The sequence below is a fragment of the Urocampus carinirostris genome, chromosome 9, assembly GCF_059441175.1.
Source record: "Urocampus carinirostris isolate Australia breed hairy pipefish chromosome 9, RoL_Ucar_1.0, whole genome shotgun sequence".
Lineage (NCBI taxonomy): Eukaryota > Metazoa > Chordata > Actinopteri > Syngnathiformes > Syngnathidae > Urocampus > Urocampus carinirostris.
This window is the reverse complement of record NC_142357.1, coordinates 32,293,749-32,317,688: the sequence shown is the minus strand read 5'-3', so window position 1 is coordinate 32,317,688 and position 23,940 is coordinate 32,293,749. Positions and strand designations below refer to the sequence as shown.

The following is a 23,940-nucleotide window of genomic DNA, read 5'->3' as shown; positions in this document are numbered from 1 at the left end:
GGCTAAAGTATTTAGAAATCAATTTTCCTAGAAAATCACATTGAGCCCTACTTAAGTGTTCTTTGGGGGCCATTCCAATTCATCATGGTACTACTATGTTGTTACTATGTCACTACTTTATTATTACCAGGACATATATTTAAGAAGTAGAAGAGTTAGAATAGGCTAAAGTAGTTAGAAATCATTGGTTGGCAACCAGTTCAGGGTGTCCCCTGCCCACTGCCTGGAGATGGCTGGGATGGGCTCCAGCCCCCCCGCGACCCTAATGAGGATAAGCGGTACGGCTAATGAGATGAGAATGAGTTAGAAATCAATTTTCCTAGAAAATCACAATGAGCCTTACTTAGGTGTTCTTTGGGGTCCATTACAATTCATCATGGTATTACTATGTGGTTACTATGTCACTGTTATGTTATTACCAGGAGATATTTTTTAAGAAGTAGGGTTAGAATAGGCTAAAGTAGGTTGGAAATAAATTTTCCTAGAAAATCACGATGAGCCAACCCGGGTGGGCTATTTTCAGAACCAGTGTGTGGGCCACTTGGGTGTTCTTTGGGGGCTATTACATTTTATCATGGTATTACTATGTTATTACTATGTCACTATTATGTCATTACCAGGACATGTTTTTAAGAAGTAGGGTTGGAATAGGCTAAAATAGGTTAGAAATCAAGTTTCTTAGAAAATCACAATGAGCCAACACGAGTGAACTATTTTCAGAACCTGTGGGCTACTTTGGTGTTGTTTGCGTCTATTACAATTTATTACTATGTTGTTACTATGTCACTACCATGTTATTACCAGGACATATATTTAAGAGGTAAAGTTAGAATAGGCTAAAGTATTTAGAAATCAATGTTCCTAGAAAATCACAATGAGCCCTACTTGGGTGTTCTTTGGGGTCCGTTCCAATTTATCATGGTATTACTATGTTGTTACTATGTCACTCTTATGTTATTAACATGACATATTATTAAGAAGTAGGGTTGGAATAGGCTTGAGTATTTAGAAATCAATGTTCCTAGAAAATCACAATGAGCCCTACTTAGGTTTTCTTTGGGCTCCATTACAATTCATCATGGCATTACTATGTGGTTACTATGTCACTATTATGTTATTACCAGGACATATTATTAAGAAGTAGTGTTAGAATAGGCTAAAGTAGCTCAGAAATCACATTTCTCAGAAAATCACAATGAAATAAACGGATATGTTTTAATATTTTGTACCATTTAGAAACACAAGAAAAAGCACACAATACATTTTAGTTTTGCTGTCCATGTTTTTTTTTGTCTCCTCGCCACAAAAGTGCTGAAATGTTTTAACTCGATAAAGAGGACGAGGAATAGACGTAGAAAAGGGGGAGTGGAATGGGTGGTGGGGGGGGCACACAAACTGCAATATAATACAAGTCCAAAACTGTCAATCACTGCAGAGGTAGGATGCGAAGTAAACCATCTGATGTCCAATTGAATTCTGTTTCTGTCTGTAAGGGAAGAGGGGGTGCACCATAGGATAGGATAGGTAATACCGTCAAAGGTAGAAAGAAATGTATGAAGAAATAAATTCCTACAAATATATGCCATACCAATAAATGAACACAAATAAATCATTAGTGTCAGGACCAGAAGGGAAACAGGACCCAATTGCGTAGCGTTTACCATAAGTTTTATTAAAGGAAAGAGGAAGGGCTGCGGCCACGATCCGGTGTTCGCTGGACGCGGGAAGCAAGTCGCTCTCGTACTCGGATTGTGATCCGAACACGGAAGTGGATCTTCCGTAGCGAACGATGGCGGTGTCAGGAACGAAAAAACGGGTCGGTAGCCGGGACTGGGAGAGCAAGGCGTGGTCGGGGTCGGAAGTGAGTAGGAAACCAGAACAGGAGAGTAGACGTAGTCGGGGACAAAAAGAGGTCGCAAACCGGGACGGGAGAGCAGACATGGTAAGGATCAAAACGGGTCGCAGCCGGAGACAGACAGGAGCAAAAACGGGACAGGTGGGAGTCAGGGTCGAAAAAGGCTTGCCTAGTATACACTGAAGTTTGCAGACGGACTGACAACAGGGGTCTGACAGGACTGGGTTCAAATAGTGACAGGGAGCCACAGGTGATTCACATCAGTAATCATGACAATAAGGACATGAATAGAATTGATTTGTATATTTATGCATTTGGTAGTTGACATTGTCATTTATTTGTTGTGTATTTTGTCATTTATTTCAGTATTAATTTCTGTATGTATTTTCTCACGTCGTTTGTCATTTCTTTCGTCCTTTATCTTCTCATGTGTTTCGTCATTTGTTTTTGTTTGTTTCTCATCTATTTGGTGATGCAATTCGTCGTGTATTTTGACATGTATTTTCAGATTCGTTCTGAAAATAGAGTAAACTGAGGTTCGCAGACGGACTGACAACCGGTGACAGATAGGAGTGGGTTCAAATAGGGACAGGGAGCCAATCAGAGTCCGAGGCAGTTGGCGCCAAAGGTGCGGGCACAGGTGCATCACATCGATAATCATGACAGTTTCGGATGTTGGTGAAAAAAATACTCATTTCCAATTTCAACCTGTCCTGGAAGCGGCAGCCCTCACAGTCAACTTACCTTTTTTTTTTATTTACAGTCTCTTTGTCAGAAATGGGGGTTGTCACAGAAAGCCAAGGGTAAGTGGCCAAAAGGATACTATTATTTTTTTGCGTTTGGTCATTCATTTTTGTATTTATGATGTTGTGTATTTTGTCATGTATTTTGTCAGTCCTCTCACTCTCTGGTTGTCAGTCCGTCAGCGAACCTCTGTTGTTACAAGGCAAGCATTTTGACCCTGACTCCCGACTGCCCCGTTTTGGCACCCGTTTTTCCACCTGTACGTTCCCGATCTCCCCGTCTGTCTCCGGCTACGACCCGTTTTTGATCCTGAACACGTTTTTGCTCTCCTGTTGTGTGTTTTCTCGTTTTTTACGTCATGTATTTTATATTTTTGTTGTGTATTTAGTCAAAAAAAATATTATCTGGTTCTTGACTTCAGGAATACGGGATTGGAGACACAGTGGTACACTCAGGAATGTCTCTGCATACGAAAGTTTCAGGTTATGAAGTAGCTAAACAGAAAAATATTGCCTCTCGTTATGAAGTCAAAAATCAAGTACAGTATGCGCTTCTATTCGCTGCTCCCTGAACGTGTAAACAAACTGGCTTTTGCTTAGAAGCTGCCTGGCAACCAAGTGCGCATGCATGCTCCCACCATGCTCTTCGTGTCACCGTCACACATCAGAGTTCAGAGACGGAGAGCGGTTCCGGCATGAACGCGGGGAGGAGGACGACTCCGTCATTTAATCAGCCCTAATTGAAGACATTTTATCAAAATTCGAAGTTTCGAAATTTGTGGAAATGAATCAACTGGAAAAAGTGTTACAAGTAAGCCTATCACTCATTATGATGACGGATTGTCAAAAGCCGGCAAAGACAGACGTCATTGGATCAGTTTTTTAGTGGATATTGTTATTGATTCCATTATTATTCCCTTTTTTACATTATGTGCCTCTCCTTTCATATTTGTTTTACAGCAATATAATTTCAACATGTATTTGTTCCAGGTTCTGATACTCCACTCCGCTGTTGCTAAACTTCAACACAGCACCCCAAGGCCATCCTCTTAGTCTGTTAATAAACAACAAAAGGATACTGCTGGAAGTGTGAATGTCCCTACGGGTATGAATAAAGTATGTCTATATATCTATCTATCTATCTAGACATCTATTTATCTATCTATCTAGACGTCTATTTATCTATCTAGACATATAGACGTCTATCTATCCATTTATCTATCTAGACATGTAGACGTCTATCTATCTAGACGTCTATCTATCTAGATGTCTACCTATCTATCAATCTAGACATCTATCAATCTAGACGTCTATATATCTATCTAGACATACAGACGTCTATCTATCCATTTATCTATCTAGACATGTAGACGTCTATCTATCTAGACGTCTATCTATCTAGATGTCTACGTATCTATCAATCTAGACATCTATCAATCTAGACGTCTATATATCTATCTAGACATACAGATGTCTATCCATCTATCTAAACATATAGACGTCTATCCATCTATCTATCTATCTAGACATATAGGCGTCTATCCATCTATCTATCTAGACATATAGGCGTCTATCTATCTATCTATCTAGACTTCTATCTATCTATCTATCTAAACATATAGACGTCTATCTATCTATCTAGACATATACAGGTAGACGTCTATCTATCTATCTACCTATCTATCTATCACTCTGCTGTTGCTAAACTACAACACAGCACCCCGGGGCCATCCTGTTAATCTGTTAATAAACAACAAAAGGATACTGCTGAAGTAGGAATTCCATCTATCTTTTTTGATTTATCAAAATATATATAAAACATAACACTTTAGTGGGGCTTGGAACGGATTAGCACATTTACATACAAATTGCGTCTCTACTTACAAAGTTTTCAGGTTACGAAGCGACTCCCAGAACGAAGTAATGGATCGTTCATTTACATGGCATATACTTGTAGGTATTTATCTATTTATCCATTTATTCTTACATATGGCAGGATCTGTCCTCCATAGCACCAAACACAAACTTAAAAAAAAAGAAAGTCCGCCAATAAATAGAATCCTCCCCCGCGTGGTCACGGGTTCCCCGTGCAGGAAAGCGTCCATGCGGGGAGGCAGTACGCGTACGGGTAGTAGTACGACGGCTGCAGGGAGAGCAGCGGGGGCCGCACCACTTCCCCGGGGCCGTACTGTCTCTGGTCGTCCCGCACCAGGACCTTCACCGCCACCTTCTTGGCGGCAGGCGTGGACGCCATCAGGTCGGCCGCCATTTGCCGGCGTTTGGTCTTGTAGCGGCGGTTCTGGAACCAGATCTTGACCTGAGTCTCTGTGAGCTTGAGGGAGGCGGCCAGGTCTGCGCGTTCGGGTCCGGATAAGTAGCGCTGATGGTTGAAACGGCGCTCCAGTTCGAAGACTTGCGCGTGGGAGAAAGCCGCACGGGAGCGCTTCTTCCTCGCTTTGGGTTGTTGAGGATCGTCGCTGAGTTTCTCCTCCGCTGCGCAGGCGCAGTCTGCGGGGAAAACGGGAGTGCTTAAAGGGACGGTGTGTGATATCATACCTGTCAACCAGTGTTCCCTCTAAGCTGCGCGCGCGCGCAATTGCGCACTGCTCGCACATTCTCAGCGCACAAGAAAATCGAGCCAGCGCACAAAAATGAGGGCTCAAAATTACTAATTAAGAAGTGACTTAAGTCAAAGTTACAGTGCATGAAGGTCAAAATACACAGGTTCCCCTGTCGTTGTGTCCTAAATGCTGTATTTCGAAGTTGAGTCGAAGTAGAACAAAGTTGAGTAAAGTTAGTAGAGTTTGTCGAGAACCGGCTTCTTCGGCTCGGCTCACGAAAAGGAACCGGCTCTTTCGGGTCCCTAACAGCTCTTCAGGTTGTTTTTGCTTCTTTAATCCCACTATGACCAAATATTATGTAAAATTATGCACAAAATGACTTAAAGGAAGGGGGGAATGGAACAAAAAAGAAAAAAATACCAAAATGAAAAACTAGTGAAAAACTGAGAAAAAAAGAACAAAAGGAAGAGAAAAAAGAAGGGTAAATTTAGGAAAAAGAAAGAAATGTAGGAAAAAAGTAAACAGAGAACAAAAAAAGTAACAGCTCGGAAAAAATAAACATAATGAGATTTTCTTTAAGGAATTTAAAATAAAGTAGAAAAATAACACGGAAAAAAGAAGAAAAACTTCGAATTATTTCCAATTATAGCAAGTGAATTTTCTTGCCATCATTGTACTTCCACTAAAAAAATGTGATTAAGTACAGTTCTGTATCTTACAACCGACTCAATAAACCCCCAAAAATGTGAATATTATGCGACAAAATATATCAGGAAATAAAAAGAAATGGATATCTTGCGAAAGAATTGTAAGAACAAACGACGTTTGTAGGCCGTACAACCTTTGCAATAGTACATGAGTCAATTCATTCAAAAGAGAAAAATAATTTTGCATTGCCGGACACTCGGCAAAATGTAACTTGATGTCAAATTTTGGACATGTTGGATAATGATTTAGTAGCCACACTTGGGATTTTCTGTTGCTCACTGTTGTTTCAAGCGTTGCTCACCGACTTTGTGTGAATGCTCAGACCCGTGGAAAATTGCAGGGCACATTGCTGTCCACCTGTACGTTTTTGCCGTACAAAATACGTTTTTTATGCATTTTAAGACGTGTACGACGTATAAGAAAAACTGGACAAAAAAAGGCAAATGTATCAGCGAGTTTAGCGGGTGGAGAGGTCCAAGTTTTTGGGCGATAGGAAGCACCTCCCCTTACGCTAAAAATCCGCGAGATAGCCAAATTGCGATAATTAACCGTGATACAGGATTACCGTATAGTGATTTTCTGTAGAATTGCTGTTTAAAAGCTGTCGAAAAGTAGAAGACAACAGTGTTGAATGTTAGTTGGATACAGGGGTCTCCAACATAGTGCCCACGGGCACCAGGGTGTCCCATAAGGGCAGCTGCAGTGCCCGTGGATTTGTTCTGAAAATAGCTCACCAGTGCTGGGTCATTGCGAGTTTCCAGTGTTGGTTTTTTTTTTTGTGGTTGACTGAGTCTATTTAACCCCACTTTCAATAATCACACCTGTCAACCTGTATGTTTTTGCCATACAAAGTACGTTTATTATGCATTTCAAGACGTGTACGACGTACATGAAAATCTGTACGGAAAAACGCAAATTTGTCAATTGTGGGTACCATCCGGTATGCACTGACTATCACCAAACGGCAAGTCAAACAAGTTCACCGCGGTAGCCTCTATCTCAGTATCGTTTTTTTCGTTGCAAACGAAGCGAGGTTTGATGCTACTGTGCGCATGCGTCTGCCGCCCCGTATTTCATGTGGTAGTTATGTAGTGAAAGGAAGTCCGTGTCTTTTTAGAGAACCGGCTCTTTCGGCTCAACTCATTAAAGAGAGCCGGCTCTCAAACGGCTCACTTGCTTGGATGCATTACATTACGAATTATTGTGTCGCATAAAGAAGTTAAGAAAAAAAGGAAGTATAAAAGGAGAAAATGAAAAAAGACAGGTGTGTGGTTATACCTTTAATCAGTATATTACAAACAATAATTTAATGCAGAAAATGAATTCATAATTTGAATAAGAAAATATATTATTCTACTTAATTATATTTGCATGTATTTTTTCCTTCTACGGTGAACGTCCAAGCGACTTCATTTTTGAACTTTTTTAATAATAAACCTCATTCATGTCGAGCAACTCAGGATCTCACAACAAAATGTTAATTAACAATAAACTATGATATAATGAAACACATGTACAATTAAACTACATAAATAAACACGTTGAAAAAAAATATGGTGCAAGATTATTTTGTATTTTGTAAGGGAAAATACGACAGTTTGTAAGGGCATGGAGTCCTGGAGCTTGACAGGTATGAAAATGGAAGTGCTTAAAGGGACAGCGTGTGATATTTAGCAGGTCCCTGTGTGCTACTAAAAGTCAAGTCGTGTTTGTTTGGATAGCCCTTAATCACGAAAAGTCTGAAAATGACTGTACAGACTAATATTACACAATCCCCTGATCTGAAACCTACATGAGGGCAAGGAAAAACTCAAAAATGAAACCTTAAGAAGGGGTTGCACATGAGGTAGTCCCCCTTCCAGGATGTTGCCAGGGCATCAACAGACATCATCAACATGAACTATACTGTAGTTCATGACAGAATATCCAGTTGGCAGCTTCCTGTTTCATAATCTTATCCGAAGCAGCAGGTTCTAGTTGATGCAGAACATCCGGTCCAAGTGCTTTTATATGACTCATGGATTTTTCAGTATTCAATATTTCGCTTTACCGCCGCCCTAATTCACCAGAACGGGGTTGTCAAACTCATTTTACCTCGAGGGCCACACGGTAGAACAAACATTCTCTCGGGGGCCGAAATAGTAGATTGGAGGGATAGAAAAATAGAGAGAAAGAAACAAGAGAAAGAGGGGGAGAGAAAAAGAGAGTAGGTGGGAAAAAGAATTAGAGAAAGCAAGAGAGAGAGAGGGGGAAAGAAAGAAAGAAAGAAAGAAAGAAAGAAAGAAAGAAAGAAAGAAAGAAAGAAAGAAAGAAAGAAAGAAAGAAAGAAAGAAAGAAAGAAAGAAAGAAAAGAGGAAAGAAATCCAAAGAGAAATAAAAAGACTGAAGGATGAATGAATGACTACATGTTCATAAAAATAGACTGAGGACCAAATAATGTACTTTTGTGATCACTTGTTTAAACTACCAAAATAGTTCTAAACAATACATTAAAACTTACTTTTGAATTAGTATAAATAACTAATATTGTTACCAAGAACCGATACCAGGTATCGATGCCAATGCCGATACCAGACTTTCTTGAGGCCATTTAACAATCAAGCATCAAAAAATAAAGGAATACAGTAATGAATTGCCATCACGTTTTAGCATTGTTAGAAGAAAAATATGTTGCCATTAAAGTGTATTTCTGGAAAAGAAGAGAGTATCTTTTAGTTTTTGCAGAGGGAAGAAAATGTTGTGTACTAATAGTCTATTGTTATGGGGAATATCAACGCATCACTCTCGTATCACTCTGGAGAAAAAAAAATTGACTTTGAAATAAATAATAAGAAGAAGAAGAAGGAGGAGAAGAAAAAGAAAAAAGAAGAAAAAAGAAAAAGAATAGGAAGAATTAAAAGAATCAGAAGAAGAAGAAGGAGGAGGAGAAGAAAAAGAAAAAGAAAAAAGAAGAAAAAAGAAAAAGAATAGGAAGAATTAAAAGAATAGAAAGAATCAGAAGAAGAAGAAGAAGAAGGAGGAGAAGAAAAAGAAAAAGAAAAAAGAAAAAGAAGAAGAATTCAAAGAATAGGAAGAATTAAAAGAATAGAAAGAATCAGAAGAAGAAGAAGAATTTAAGAATGAGAAGGATAAAAATAATAATAATAATAATAAGAAGAAGAAGAAGTATAAGAATAAATATAAGAAGAGGAATAAGAAAAATCTGAAGAATAAGAAGAAGAACAACTACAACAACAAGAACAATAAGAACAATAAGAAGAATGATAATAAGAATAAGAAGAATAAAAATAAGAAGAAGAATAAAAAGAAGAAGAGGAAGAAGTATAAGAATAGATATAAGAAGAGGAATAAGAAGAATCAGAAGAATAAGAAGGATAAGAATAAGAATAAGAATAAGAAAAAATAATAAGAAGAAGAACAATAAGAAGAATAAAAAGAATAATGGCAATAATAATAATAAGAAGAAGAAGAAGAAAAAGAATCAGAAGAACAATAAGAATTAGAAAAATAAGAAGAATAAGAATAAGAAGAATGATAAGAAGAATAAAAAGAATAATGGCAATAATAATAATAAGAAGAAGAAGAAGAAAAAGAATCAGAAGAACAATAAGAATTAGAAAAATAAGAAGAATAAGAATAAGAAGAATGATAAGAAGAATAAAAAGAATAATGGCAATAATAATAATAAGAAGAAGAAGAAGAAAAAGAATCAGAAGAACAATAAGAATTAGAAAAATAAGAAGAATAAGAATAAGAAGAATGATAAGAAGAAGAAAAAGAAGAAGTATAAGAAGAAGTACAGTAGATGAATAATAATAAGAAGAAGAATCAGAAGAAGAAAAATAAGAAGAAGAAGAAGGAGAAGAAAAAGAAAAAAGAAGAAAAAAGAAAAAGAATAGGAAGAATTAAAAGAATCAGAAGAAGAAGAAGGAGGAGGAGAAGAAAAAGAAAAAGAAAAAAGAAGAAAAAAGAAAAAGAATAGGAAGAATTAAAAGAATAGAAAGAATCAGAAGAAGAAGAAGAAGAAGGAGAAGAAAAAGAAAAAGAAAAAAGAAAAAGAAGAAGAATTCAAAGAATAGGAAGAATTAAAAGAATAGAAAGAATCAGAAGAAGAAGAAGAATTTAAGAATGAGAAGGATAAAAATAATAATAATAATAAGAAGAAGAAGTATAAGAATAAATATAAGAAGAGGAATAAGAAAAATCTGAAGAATAAGAAGAAGAAGAACAACTACAACAACAAGAACAATAAGAACAATAAGAAGAATGATAATAAGAATAAGAAGAATAAAAATAAGAAGAAGAATAAAAAGAAGAAGAGGAAGAAGTATAAGAATAGATATAAGAAGAGGAATAAGAAGAATCAGAAGAATAAGAAGGATAAGAATAAGAATAAGAATAAGAAAAAATAATAAGAAGAAGAACAATAAGAAGAATAAAAAGAATAATGGCAATAATAATAATAATAAGAAGAAGAAGAAAAAGAATCAGAAGAACAATAAGAATTAGAAAAATAAGAAGAATAAGAATAAGAAGAATGATAAGAAGAAGAAAAAGAAGAAGTATAAGAAGAAGTACAGTAGATGAATAATAATAAGAAGAAGAATCAGAAGAAGAAAAATAAGAAGAAGAAGAAGGAGAAGAAAAAGAAAAAAGAAGAAAAAAGAAAAAGAATAGGAAGAATTAAAAGAATCAGAAGAAGAAGAAGGAGGAGGAGAAGAAAAAGAAAAAGAAAAAAGAAGAAAAAAGAAAAAGAATAGGAAGAATTAAAAGAATAGAAAGAATCAGAAGAAGAAGAAGAAGAAGAAGGAGAAGAAAAAGAAAAAGAAAAAAGAAAAAGAAGAAGAATTCAAAGAATAGGAAGAATTAAAAGAATAGACAGAATCAGAAGAAGAAGAATTTAAGAATGAGAAGGATAAAAATAATAATAATAATAATAAGAAGAAGTATAAGAATAAATATAAGAAGAGGAATAAGAAAAATCTGAAGAATAAGAAGAAGAAGAACAACTACAACAACAAGAACAATAAGAACAATAAGAAGAATGATAATAAGAATAAGAAGAATAAAAATAAGAAGAAGAATAAAAAGAAGAAGAGGAAGAAGTATAAGAATAGATATAAGAAGAGGAATAAGAAGAATCAGAAGAATAAGAAGGATAAGAATAAGAATAAGAATAAGAAAAAATAATAAGAAGAAGAACAATAAGAAGAATAAAAAGAATAATGGCAATAATAATAATAATAATAAGAAGAAGAAAAAGAATCAGAAGAACAATAAGAATTAGAAAAATAAGAAGAATAAGAATAAGAAGAATGATAAGAAGAAGAAAAAGAAGAAAAAGAAGAAGTATAAGAAGAAGTACAGTAGATGAATAATAAGAAGAAGAATCAGAAGAAGAAAAATAAGAAGAATAAGAAGAAGAAGAATGATAAGAAGAAGAAGAAGAAGAAGAAGAAAAAAAAGAAGAAGAAGAATGCATTGGTTGCATATTAATACTATTTTTAAATATATATTTTTTCGATTAAATGGAGACCCGGAAAATTTTTAAATTGACCAAAATGGCAGTTTTTCCCCCTTCCCCCAAGCGTGAACAAGCGAATAACTCCACAATAAAATGGGTTTGGTTTTCAAATGAATCATTCCACTAAGTGAGTCAATATGAAAGATTTTCTGTGTACAAAAGACAAATTTTATGTAGCTACCTCAAACAAAAGAGGGAGAATACTTTTGTGAAAAACAACTCCGAAATAGACCTCATTTCCTAACATGCTTTTTTCTGTGCCTTATCATATTTTTGCTTATTAATATTTCATTTTTTCTTTAATAATGATGTGTTATTCTATGTATTTTTCACGATGGTTTGTTGGATAGGGAAGTGTGTATTTGTTTCTTATTGTTATTATACTGCTTTAGAAATTATTTAAAATACAATTTGATTTGAATTATCGAACCCTCCTTGTCTCAGATTGTGATCGCAGAACACAGCAGTTGTGTACCTACTTTTATTTATTCTGCGTATATGTGTTGCTTCCCCATTAGTATGCAAAAATCCGTTACTCGTCTGCTTATAAGCCAGTAATGTAGTATTTTGTTAAGTTAAATAAAGTATTGTACTGAAATACACAAAACTTATTTTTTAGGCGCATTTTGACAGCAAGAATTTGTGGAGAGTGCCAATGAACAGCGCAACGTTGATTTTCAATGCCATATTCAAGCTCATTTGATTGTACTGTATATATTGCAAATGAAGAAAACCCATAGAACAGTATGCATCTGTTTAGGTCTCTTGCTTCTCTAACCGCTATTAAGAAACAACAATGGAAATATATTTTTCACATTTAATCTTGCAGAAAACTGCGTTTTACAAATACTTGTTTTCTATTGATATGCAACAAAATGCAAAAAAAAAACGGGAAGTAATCCCGTGATGCACACAGACTAATGTGGTGCCTTAGCGTTAAATTTGAGGATTGTACTTTATTTTAACAACTTAAACCAAAAAAAAATAATAATAATTACCCCCCAAAAAAACCCCAAAATATAACGATAAATAAAACGAAATGCATGCAGAATATTTTTGCGTGTGCGTAACCTTTTTTTTTATTTCTGGAATTTTAAAAAACGACTTTGATAGGCAACTAGATTAAGTGAGTGGTCATAGTTCGAATCCCAACGTTATAAGTACAATTAAGCCTTTCAGTGTTTCACCAAATGTTCTTTTTAACGTAGGCGGAAAAACATATACAATAATTGCTCACGTCAAAGTATTATTTGATGATTCATAAAAATATAAAATAGAGCGATACAAAGAATTGTTTTTGATAAAAAAAAACACTTCATTCGTTTAATTACAGGGTTTGATTGTGAACTATAACTTTATTTCTGGCACATTCGTAAAAGCACACAAGTATACATCACTTATGTGTCTGAATATTATATTTTTTATATTATTGTTAATATTGTCCGTGTCAGAATTTTCCTTACTGGTTGAGATAAATCACTATACGATCTTATAGTGAAATTAATATTTTAATAGTAATATTATAAGAGATATTATTAACTAAAGGGGAAAATATTCTCTTTATTTTTGTTTATTCGTTTGTTTATTTGTGTATGTGTGGCATAAGTGTCCCGTTATTATTCAGAAATAAAATTGAAATTAATTTTAACCTCAATATTTAATTCATATTAATATTAGTATTTAATATAATACAATTAATATCTCATCTCATCTCATCATCCGTACCGCTTATCCTCATCAGGGTCGCGGGGGGGCTGGAGCCCATCCCAGCCATCTCCGGGCAATGGGCAGGGGACACCCTGAACTGGTTGCCAGCCAATCGCAGGGCACGCGGGAACAAACAACTCACTCGCTCATTCACACCTAGGGACAATTTGGACCGGCCAATCCACCTGAAATGCATGTTTTTGGAATGTGGGAGAAAACCGGAGTGCCCGGAGGAAACCCACGCAAGCACGGGGAGAACATACAAACTCCGCACAGGAAGTCTGGAGCTGGATTTGAACCCACGACAGGTTCCCATGACATGAACTGTGCCGCACAAGCGCTAACCACTGCGCCGCCGTGCTGCCTAGAATTAATATAATATAATTAAATATACTTAAATTTCATATAATTTAAATTTAGTTTCAATTTAATATGATTAAAATAAAGGATGAAAACAATCCAACACCGCATTAAATCATTTCGAAGCTGGAGGACTTTAAAATATTTTCTGTCATCAATGCCTAAAATTTGATAGTACTGGGTTTACTTTATGTTCCACTTTTAGCCACTAATCTTTTTATATGTTTTTTAGGGGTTTGGGGGTCTTATGTGATAAAAACATTGTTTTGCCTCTTGATGCAACGTTCAGGGTGCGTAGAGTCTGCAAAGAAATGAAATATTACTCTCTAGTATTGCTTCACTTTTCGGCAATAATCATTTTGTCAGAAAGGCTTGGGCCTACAAATGGAGTACTAAAATCAACTCTTTTTTTCGGAGCAACACTTCTTCGATCCGCACAGGAACTTTGGTGTCCACTTCCAATGGAGAGGGGAATAAACTACCCAAAAAAAACAAATAAAGTATTAAAAAAAATGGCAACAACTTGACCAATGGTAAAGCTTGAAAAACTGAGTCAAAAAAAAAACATTTTGGGGTCAAAGAGATTTTTTTGACCCAGTAACTAAATAATAAAAAATAGATCGGAAAATAGAAAATATTTTTTTGTTTGAAATTATTATTAAAAATAAAAATTAAAAGGTTAATTTTGTTTAAAAAAGAAAAAAAAATAGTCTTATTTTGTGGTACAGTACTTCATTAGTAGTTTTGTGATACTTCTAAGTAGTATTTTTGTATTATAATATTACGGTACTAGTATTTTTGTACTATTTCTATATTTTTTGTATGAAAAATGTTATTATTGATGGTGTAATAGTCTGTAGTCTGTGTAACCCATTGAGACTCTTTGTGATTAAGGGCTATACAAATAAACATGACTTGACTTGACTTGGGTATTTCTCTATGAATTACACTAAAAATGCGTATTTTTGCCATTTTATTGCAATATATGTGGTGCATATAATCTGCAAAAAAATGTCATATATCTCTCTAGGTCATACATGCGCCACTTTTCAAGTCAAGTCATATTTATTTGTGACGGCCTTAATCACAAGAAGTCTCAAAGAGCTGTACAGACTACATACTATTACACCATCAATAATAATATTTTTCATACCCAAAAAAAAAAATACTATAGAAACAGTACAAAAATACTAGTACCGTAATATTATAAAACAAAAATTCTACTTATAAATACCACAAAACTACAAATGAAGTACTACAAAAATACTTCAAAGATACCACTACTATAAAACTATAATCCAAAAACACTACTACAGAAATATTAAGAAAACAAATACAAAAAAATAACTGCCTTTTAAATACTACAAAAATGCTACAGAATAACTAAAGAAATACTACAAAAATACTACTATGGAACTACTTAAAACAAACGGAAACAAAAATACTGATACTACAATACGACAAAACAATATCAAAATATATACACTGGTAAATACAAATTGTATTTAGAAAAATTCAGAAATATATATATTAATAACTCTAACAATGAAATTAATCACGAAAAAATGAAACCGTAATACCTCGTTTTTTTGTGGGGGTTGCAAAAATGTCCCACAATAGTCAGTAACCACGAAGAAGAAAGCTTTATGTATTCCTTTATTCATTAAATACTCTATATTGTACATTGAAATCAAAGAACATACCCAAATTATAATTTGTCTAGCAGATAAAAGTACTTTCAACAATAACTTTATTTTCGTGTGTTTTGGGGGCCTGTGAGCCTTAATTAAATGGAAATATCTAGTTTTAATATAATGTTTCTGGTGCGTAAAATCTGCAAAAATACCATTATTCCACTTTTTTCCAATAATCCATTATCCCCCCTTAATTTTAATTGTTAATGCAACGTTTAGGGGCGTTTAATCTGCAAATAAATGTCATTACTCTCTAAAAACATGCGCTCTTCTTTTAGGGAATAATCTCTCGGTAACTTGGGTGTGTTTTTTATTATTTTCTTTTTATCAATTCTTTTGCAGTGTGCATTATTTCTTGTGCATATAATTCGCAAAGAAATATAGGGATTCAAGATTCAACACGTTTCTTGTCATATGCACAGTTCAGAACCACGATTTGAATTTTGCTGTCCACACAATTGCCAGCGTAAAAATACAAACTAAGAAACTTTATATATGTATGCATAAAATAATATTACGAATATCAAAAAGATTAACTCAAGATGAGTTAAGGCAATAAGATAAAAATAAGATAAAACCTAGGATTATTGCTCATTGGAATCTATGGTATAGATGCATCACTTTTGTGCAAATAGTTTTATTCAATTTATGATATTTTGTAGGGACGGGGGTAGGGGGTGCTCAATAAGATAATAAAAATACGCTTGTTAGACATATTTGTGCATCATTTTTATGTCTATAATCCGCAAAAAATGTTAGATTACTCATAGATGTACGTGCTCCTCTTTTTGGATGTATACTATTTATTTTGTTCATGGTCTATGCTCTGCATTTTATATAGCACTTTTCAAGTCAATGTAGACCTCCCAATGCGCTTTACAATGTGCTTCACACTTTTCCATTTTACACACTAACTAATACACTTCGACATATAACCTGGATAAACGGGAATAACATCTTGGATTAACTTTCCTGTCTTTTTGCAAAATTTACCCGGGAAGATGCTTTTGGGAATTTAATTCTATGAATTGTCTTTTTTTAACAATATTGATTTAAGAAAATGTATTTTTGTGTGTTTTTATCCAGCACTGTGTATTGTTCTGATGTCCCCGTTGGATTGTCCATAATGAGTTGAGTTGAATGGCGGTAGTAGCAAGATAACGTGAGGGGAATAGTGGGAATAGTGAGATACCATGAGAACAATACTGTGAATGGTGGAATGCCATAGGACAGATACCGAAAATGGCAGAGTTCCTGAGTAAAAAAACCGAGAAAAATAGGATTCAATGAGAAAAATACCTGCAATTCGGGGATCCCTCACCTTTTTCGAGGAAGGATCTGAGCAGCTTGCATTTACTTTTACTCAAGTCATTAATTTGGATGACTACTTTGTACCTAAACTTGAGTGATATTACTGTATACTGAAGTAACGGTCTTTTTACTTGAGTAACGCGCTATAGCGCCATTCATACTTTGGCACCAAGGTTTACGCTTCAAGGCCGTGCATACTTCTGTTTTATTTTTCTCTCGATTTGATTCGAATCATACTTCTGTTCGATGCTTTTTAGATGGATTCATTGTCCTCCAGATACACATCCTCCACGTTTGGCCTTTCATGTGTTTTTGTCGTTTTTGTTTTTCGGGGGAGGGTCTCTAAATTATCAAAAAAACATACCCCTGCTTGCCATTTTATTGCGACGTTTCTGGAGTGGATAATCCGGAGGAAAATATGTAAAATGCATCTCTGGATACACACACGCTCCACTTTTTGGGGAATAATATTTATTTAAACGTTTTTTTAGGGCGTGGGGTCTCAATTAGATACGATACTTTTTGTGATTGGGGCGAATAAAAGTTACTTGGTCTATCTGCTATTTTTAATGCAAGGTTTCTGGTGCATATCTGCAAAAATGTCAAATGACTCTAAATAAAATAACCCCGTTTTTTGGGGGGGGGTTGTTTTTGGGGTTAGGGGTTTCGATTAAATGAAATAAAAAACATACTTATGTATGACATATTTAATGCAATGTGTGTGCGTAGATTCTGAAAAAAAAGTCACATTTTCGTAACTAAATTACACGTTGTGTTGATGCGTACTTCAAATCCTATACCCGACATTTCCACGCCTTTTTATTTTAACGCACATGCACGTTTTGTAAAAATATCCATATATAATAGAGTCCTTAGAGACAGAACATAAAACGTGTCAGTCGTAAGTCAAATTTGACGCGTGTAAACGCGCGTTAAGTCATTTCATTTTGATTTATCATTTGAATGTCTCGCCCTATTTTCTCCGACAAGAAAATAAATAACATACCTGTGAATATATATATACTCCATTTCGTACTGTGTACGTTTTTTGGTCGTTTCAAGTTGCGTACGCCGTTTAACAATTTTTAATCGAGGAAAAACAATTAAAACATACTAAATAACTCGAGAATTTACTACAAACGGGGAAACAACTAAATCATATGCTGAAAGAGTTGTTTTTGTTGTTTGTTTTGCTGATTAAAATAACGTATTTGTTTCTAAATCATCTATAAGCCTTTTCATTTGGGAGAATAATTTGCATGTTTATTTATTTTTCTATTTTATTTTATAATGTGTATATTTTTACAACAGGTATCTGAATAATTCAGAGTTTTGGAAGCGTTTGGGTTTAAATTGGGTTTATTAAAATAAAATAAATACAACCAGGGAAAACAGTTTGTTGCATCCACCTAAAAAAACAAGTATTTAACTAATTTATTTAGCACAAGTTATTAGCTTTAAAATCTTATTTTACAAACTAATTTAAACCGAACTCATTGATTGTATCTATTAAACTCGGGATCTCCAACCTTTTTCAAGCTGAGAGTTTAGCAGGTGGAGAGGTCCATTTTTTTGGCGATAGAAAGCACCTCCCCCTGTATAGCCAATCAGAAAGCAAAATACAATGCACGCTAAAAACCCGCGAGATAGCCAAGTTGCGATAATTAACCGTGATACAGCAAAGGATTATTGGATAATGGTTTTCTGTAAAATTGCTGTTTAAAAGCTGTCGAAAAGTAGTAAATAACAGTGTTGAATGTCAGTTGGATTCAGGGGCCTCCAAGGTAGTGCCCGCGGGCATTAGGGTGTCCCATAAAGGCAGCTGAAGTGCCCGTGGATTTGTTCTGAAAATAGCTCAGCATTGCTGGGTCATTGTGATTTTCCAGTGTTGTTTTTTTTTAGTGGTTGACTGAGTCTATTTAACCCCACTTCCACTAATAAACGTGGTAATAACGTAGCAAAAACATAGTGATAATATAAAAGTTGCTAGAATTGCTGCTTAAAAGCTGTGTTATTTGACTACCACCAAAATGGCGGAAAATTATCCCAGACCCCCCCCCCCCCAGGTGAGGCTTATGTTACGTAAAATATATACACATTTCTCGAATTAGGACTGTTTTAAGTAGTTTATTATAGGCCAGTGATTTTTGCTTATTAAAAAGTTAAGTCTTTTTTTAAATGTACTAATCTTTCTCCTTTTTACTCTTTAACAATGATAAAATGTTAAAAAACAGAGACAAATAAATATTTTCTCGTAAATCCAAAGAGATAATGGAAGGGAAGGAAGAAAAGAGAATTAAGGAGCAAGTGTAAGAAGCGTTGTTTCTCGCTGTGAGTAAATAGGGGCCGCGTTGTTTTTGTACATGTCAAAAAAGAGGGGTTGAAATTAGCAGGGTTGGATAGGGTTACTTTAACTGGATTACTTTCAATTACTTTTGGATTACTCCAATACCAAATATGCTAATAAAAGACAAAAGAAACTAAATTTGAATGAAATTATGACTCACAACACGTGTTAAGCGTTCTCTCCTGGCTTTGATCTCTTTGATTTTCGGCAAAACTAACATAAAATGCGACAGAAACAAAATGAAAATCAATCCAAACAGCTTGCCGACATCATTTTTGCCGTTTCATGTATTCCGTTACTCCCCAAGCCTGCACAAAGTTCAGTAATTTTCGTCATATTTAGTTTATTTTGTCTTTTATTAGCATATTTGGTATTGGAGTAATCCAAAAGTAATTGAAAGTAATCAAGTTAAAGTAACCCTACCCAACCCTGGTAATTAGACAGATATGAAATGATTGTACCTAAAACGTCAAAAAGAGCTTTTAAAGTGTGAGAAGCGTCCTTTCTCGCTGTGAGTAAATAGGGGCCGCGTTGTTTTTGTAAAATCTCTCGATAAGAGGGGTTGTAATTATTATAAGGGTTGAGTAGGGTTACTTTAACTGGATTACTTTCAATTACTTTTGGATTACTCCAATACCAAATATGCTAATAAAAGACAAAAGAAACTAAGTACCAATAAAATGACTCAATTTTGTGCAGGCTTGGGGAGTAACGGAATACATGCAACGGCAAAAATGATGTTGGCAAGCCGTTTGGATTTATTTTCATTTTGTTTCTGTCGCATTTTATGTTAGTTTTGCCGGAGATCTAAGAGATCAAAGCCAGGAGAGAAAGCTTATCACGTGTTGTGAGTCATAATTCTATTCATATTTAGTTTCTTTTGTCTTTTATTGGCATATTTTGTATAGGAGAAATCCAAAAGTAATTGAAAGTAATCCAGTTAAAGTAACCCTACCCAACCCTGATTATTATTGAAGGATAAAAAAAAATGCCCTTTGAAATCGTTCTTACCCACGACGGTATTCATCTCACTGTCACTCTTGACGTGATCCACGGCCGCGGATTCGTGATCCGTCTCCTCGTGGGGACTCTCCTCCGGGACATCAGACGCGGTCCCGGCGTCCTTCTCCGTCGGGAGGCCCCGGGACGCCTTGGCGTCGTTGTCCTCGCTGAGTCCGGAGTCCGACTCGTAATGCGCCTTATCGGGCGCGGAGGCTGCGCGCACGTCCCCGAAAATGTTCCAGCAAGCGGTCTTGGAGAAGCACACGTCCAAATCGGGCAAATGCCGACATCCTTCGTCCTTTTTGTTCAGGATGGCTTGGATGGAGAACGGCATGAATGCGTTGCCGCGGACGGCCATGATGGGGGGAAAGTTTGACTGAAAGAAAAAGTGGGAGGAAAACGAAAAAACGGGTTTAGATCATCCTAGGGGTGAAGTCCCCGCTGGAGTGCCGCGTCGTCGCTCGCACCCGCGCGGGAACGAGTGGCTGCTAAGTCCGCAGGGGCGATGCTGTCCGTCCGCATAGCTGAGGCATCAGCGGCAGTTTTCTCGGAGCTCCGGCCCTTTTTCACACCACTTTTTTTCCCTTTTTTTTGCCCTTACCTGTGACTGACAGGCTCGCAGAAACGCCTTCTCATTGGTCCAGAGGGGAAGAAACCGCTTTTCCGGGTTGGTGATTGTGATGGACGTCACGTTGCGTTCAGAGTACTCGAACCAATCAGGAGATTCGATTCATTTAGAGTTTTTGAAGCAGTTGGGTTCAAAGTGCGTTTATTAAAATAAAATAACTACAACCAGGGAAAGCAGTTTGTTGCATCCACCTAAAAAACATGAATTTAACAAATTCGACTCGTTTAGCACAAGTTATTTGTTTTGACGGACGTTTCTTGCCTTTAAAGTCTTATTTTACAAACTAATTTAAACCCAACTCATTGATTTTATCGATTAAACCAGGAATCTCGAACCCTTTTCAAGCTGAGAGCTATATTTTGTTACCTATTAAATGAAATGATCTGCATTTATATAGCGCTTTTCAAGTCAATGACTTCCCAAAGCGCTTTACAATTTGCTCCACATTTCCCAATAGCAGCCCTGCAGTCATGTAAGGCGCTAACCTGCTTATTGGGGGTATTAGGGGTTCAGTGTCTTACCCAAGGACACTTCGACATGTAACACGGACGAGCCGGGATTCGAACTGGGATCCCTTGATCCCAAGACGAGCGCTCTACCCCCTGAACTACTGCCGCCCTATTAGCACAAAAGTCAGCCATTTTTCCAAGTATTTGTATAATAAATGGTAAATGGTCCGCAATTATATAGCGCTTTTCAAGTCAATGAAGACCTCCCAAAGCGCTTTACAATGTGCTTCACACTTACCCATTCACACACACACTCACACACCAATAGCGGCCATGTATCCATGCAAGGCGCCGACCTGCTTATTGGGGGCATTTGGGATTAAGTGTCTTGCCCAAGGACACTTCGGGATACAACACGGAGGAGCCGGGAATCGAACCTGCGACCTCTTGATCCCATGCCATGGTCTATTATCCCGGTCACATATGGCTGGGCGGGAAAAACTAGCGGATCACACTTTTATCAGCCCTGCCAGCTCTTTATTTTGCCATTGATGTATTCCTGCTTAAAATGAACAGCAATCATGCTGCCGGGATCCATTACATTTTTATCGGGAGACGGGCTGTTATGGCTCACCTTAAAGAAAATGCACATTTGGGGCTGTTATCTATTATCCCCAGTCATTTGTTGCTGAGAATGGTGGCAGAGAGTGCATACTTGTGTCATGTGTGGTGGCTCTATTTTCCATTCCACGCAAAATGAGCTGTACTAAAGTGGTTGCGATCCTCTGTCCAAGTTCAAATATTGCTGATAAAGGGCCTGGCAGAGTGCACTTAGCAACTTATTATATTATTACTATGTTTTTACTGTGTTATTACAATGTTTAGTATTGGAATTGGGGTTAAATAGACTCACTCAACCACTAAAAAACAACCATCACTGGATAATCACAATGACCCAGCACTGGTGAGCTATTTTCAGAACAAATCCACGGGCACGTCAGCTGCCCCTATGGGACATCCTGGTGCCCGCAGGCCTTACATTGGAGACTAACATTCAACACTGTTATCTACTACTTTTCGACAGCAATTCAACAGAAAATCACCATACAGTAATCTTTTCTTGTATCACGGTTAATTATCGCAATTTGGCTATCTCGCGGATTTTTTAGCTTGCATTGTATTATGCATTCGGATTGGCCAAACAGGGGGAGGTGCTTTCTATCACCAAAAAACTTGGACCTCTCCACCCGCTAAACTCGCTCCGGAGCCACATGCATGTAATTGGCGCTCCCTAGTGGCTCCCTAGCGCATTTAAAAAATGTTTAATGGTGAACAGACATATTATATTTCTATAGGACAGAACCGGACGGTATGTGCATTTTTCCATAACGTCCACACGATGGCAACAAAGTATCATGTAATCATGTCCTGAATCAAAACATTCGTGTAATATAGCAGCAGGGCGCTTTTAGAATGCAACCCCAGCAAAAAAACAAGGGACTTAGCACATCCGGCTAACTCGCAACATCATTTTGTGGCCTGTGAGAGAAGCACAAGAGAAAAATAAGCGATATAATGTCAAACAATGACTTTCAAGTTAAATATGTCCACCAGATGGCACCAAAGCCAGGTGTCACTCGCAAAGCACCCGCTTTAGCTGTATTCGCCTAACTACTATTAATCAACCAGAGAACATTGAGGAAATTCATATGGATGTCATTTTACCTCAAATAAGAGTCATGCACACATTGTTTAAGTCAATACGGCAAAGCTTTAGCTAATTTCCATAATAAACATATATAAAATCTAGTATTCATGTGCTATTTTAGTCACTTTCCAGTTTGCATGAGTTTCCCTGAGTTAAATAAACTGTAGTGGAAATTAATTCAAATTTTGATTTTTGATTTGATTTGATTTTTTTTAAACTTAATACACTAAAAAATATTAAATCTTAGTGAACGAAACAAATATCAAAGGAAACGAAACCTTAATGAGAGTTTTGTAATCAAATAATACATCCCTGATCTATCATTTCATAGAGAGCCTCCAAAAAGGCCTCCAACCCCTCCAGTTGAGGCACAGTTATTATTCCAATAATTTATGAGTTTGGCCTCCATGAGAAGGCTTTTTAGCATGTGACATCCTGCTACTGTACATACAGTTGTAGCCTTTTGGCTAATATATTTTGATTATTTTCGTAAATGAATAAGAAACTTATGAGTAAAATTCAATGTAATCAATATCTGTGTAGCAAAATCTAGATGAGTCTAAAAACCTGCAGCGTGACGCTTTCCGGAAGTGGTTTTACCTACCCATTATTATCATTCTTCTTCTTCTTGTCATTATTATTATTATTCCACACTCCTAAAGGTAAACAATTCCACACAACCAATAAACAAAAAGTTATGCAGATAAAAATTGTGATTAAATTTGGAATACACAAAATTTTAATATTGATCCGTCCCTACAGGAAGGGTCTCCAACGTGGTGCCCGTGGGCACCGGGTTGCACCCCAAAGACAGCTCACCTGCCCACGGGTCTGTTCTAAAAATTGCCGGGCAGTGCCGGGTCATTGTGATTTTCTAGTATTTTTTTCGTTTTTTAACGCTACTTCTAATGTTTAACCGGTAATAACATAGTAACAACATAGTAATAACATGATAAGTTGTTATTTTAGAAGCGCATATGGAACTTAGCGCTAGTTAGGGACAAAAAGAAGCCCTTATCTTGAAAAAGGTTATGGGATATCTTTTAATATTCTTGTTCTAAAACACCGGACTAAAAGGTTCACTTGTAAACCGCTAGTATAACAATAATCACAATTTTAAACCAATCAAACACGAAGCATAAAGCAGTAACTTATTACTACTGCAGGACAACATTAAGTGCATGACAAAAAAATCAAATCAAATAAAAACTGGCGTATTAATGCACTCCATAGATTATTCTAATTTTTACAAAACAGCCGGTGACAATAATTGATAAAATATTGCAATGTTATGATATCGCTTTTCCCTTTAATATCTGTATCATGGTCGCGATGGTCCTGAG

At 36.1% G+C, this 23,940-nt stretch overlaps 1 protein-coding gene across 2 annotated transcripts; it reads right to left on the bottom strand.

The window, feature by feature from the left end:
• Positions 1–1,287: 1,287 nt before the first annotated feature.
• nkx3-2 (NK3 homeobox 2) lies at positions 1,288–20,355 on the bottom strand. Of its 2 annotated transcripts, XR_015851353.1 has the most exons (3): positions 19,822–20,355; positions 4,586–5,106; positions 1,288–1,486 (listed from the first exon to the last, which is right to left on the bottom strand). XR_015851353.1 is itself a non-coding variant. In XM_088344166.1 (2 exons), the coding sequence occupies exons 1-2, from the start codon at positions 20,168–20,170 to the stop codon at positions 4,673–4,675; spliced, it is 783 nt and encodes a 260-aa protein (XP_088200292.1). In that variant the 5' UTR covers positions 20,171–20,355; the 3' UTR covers positions 4,372–4,672. The 2 variants fall into 2 exon arrangements, 1 of the variants encoding a protein (XP_088200292.1); XM_088344166.1 differs by lacking the exon at positions 1,288–1,486 and having other exon boundaries at positions 4,372–5,106.
• Positions 20,356–23,940: the final 3,585 nt, after the last annotated feature.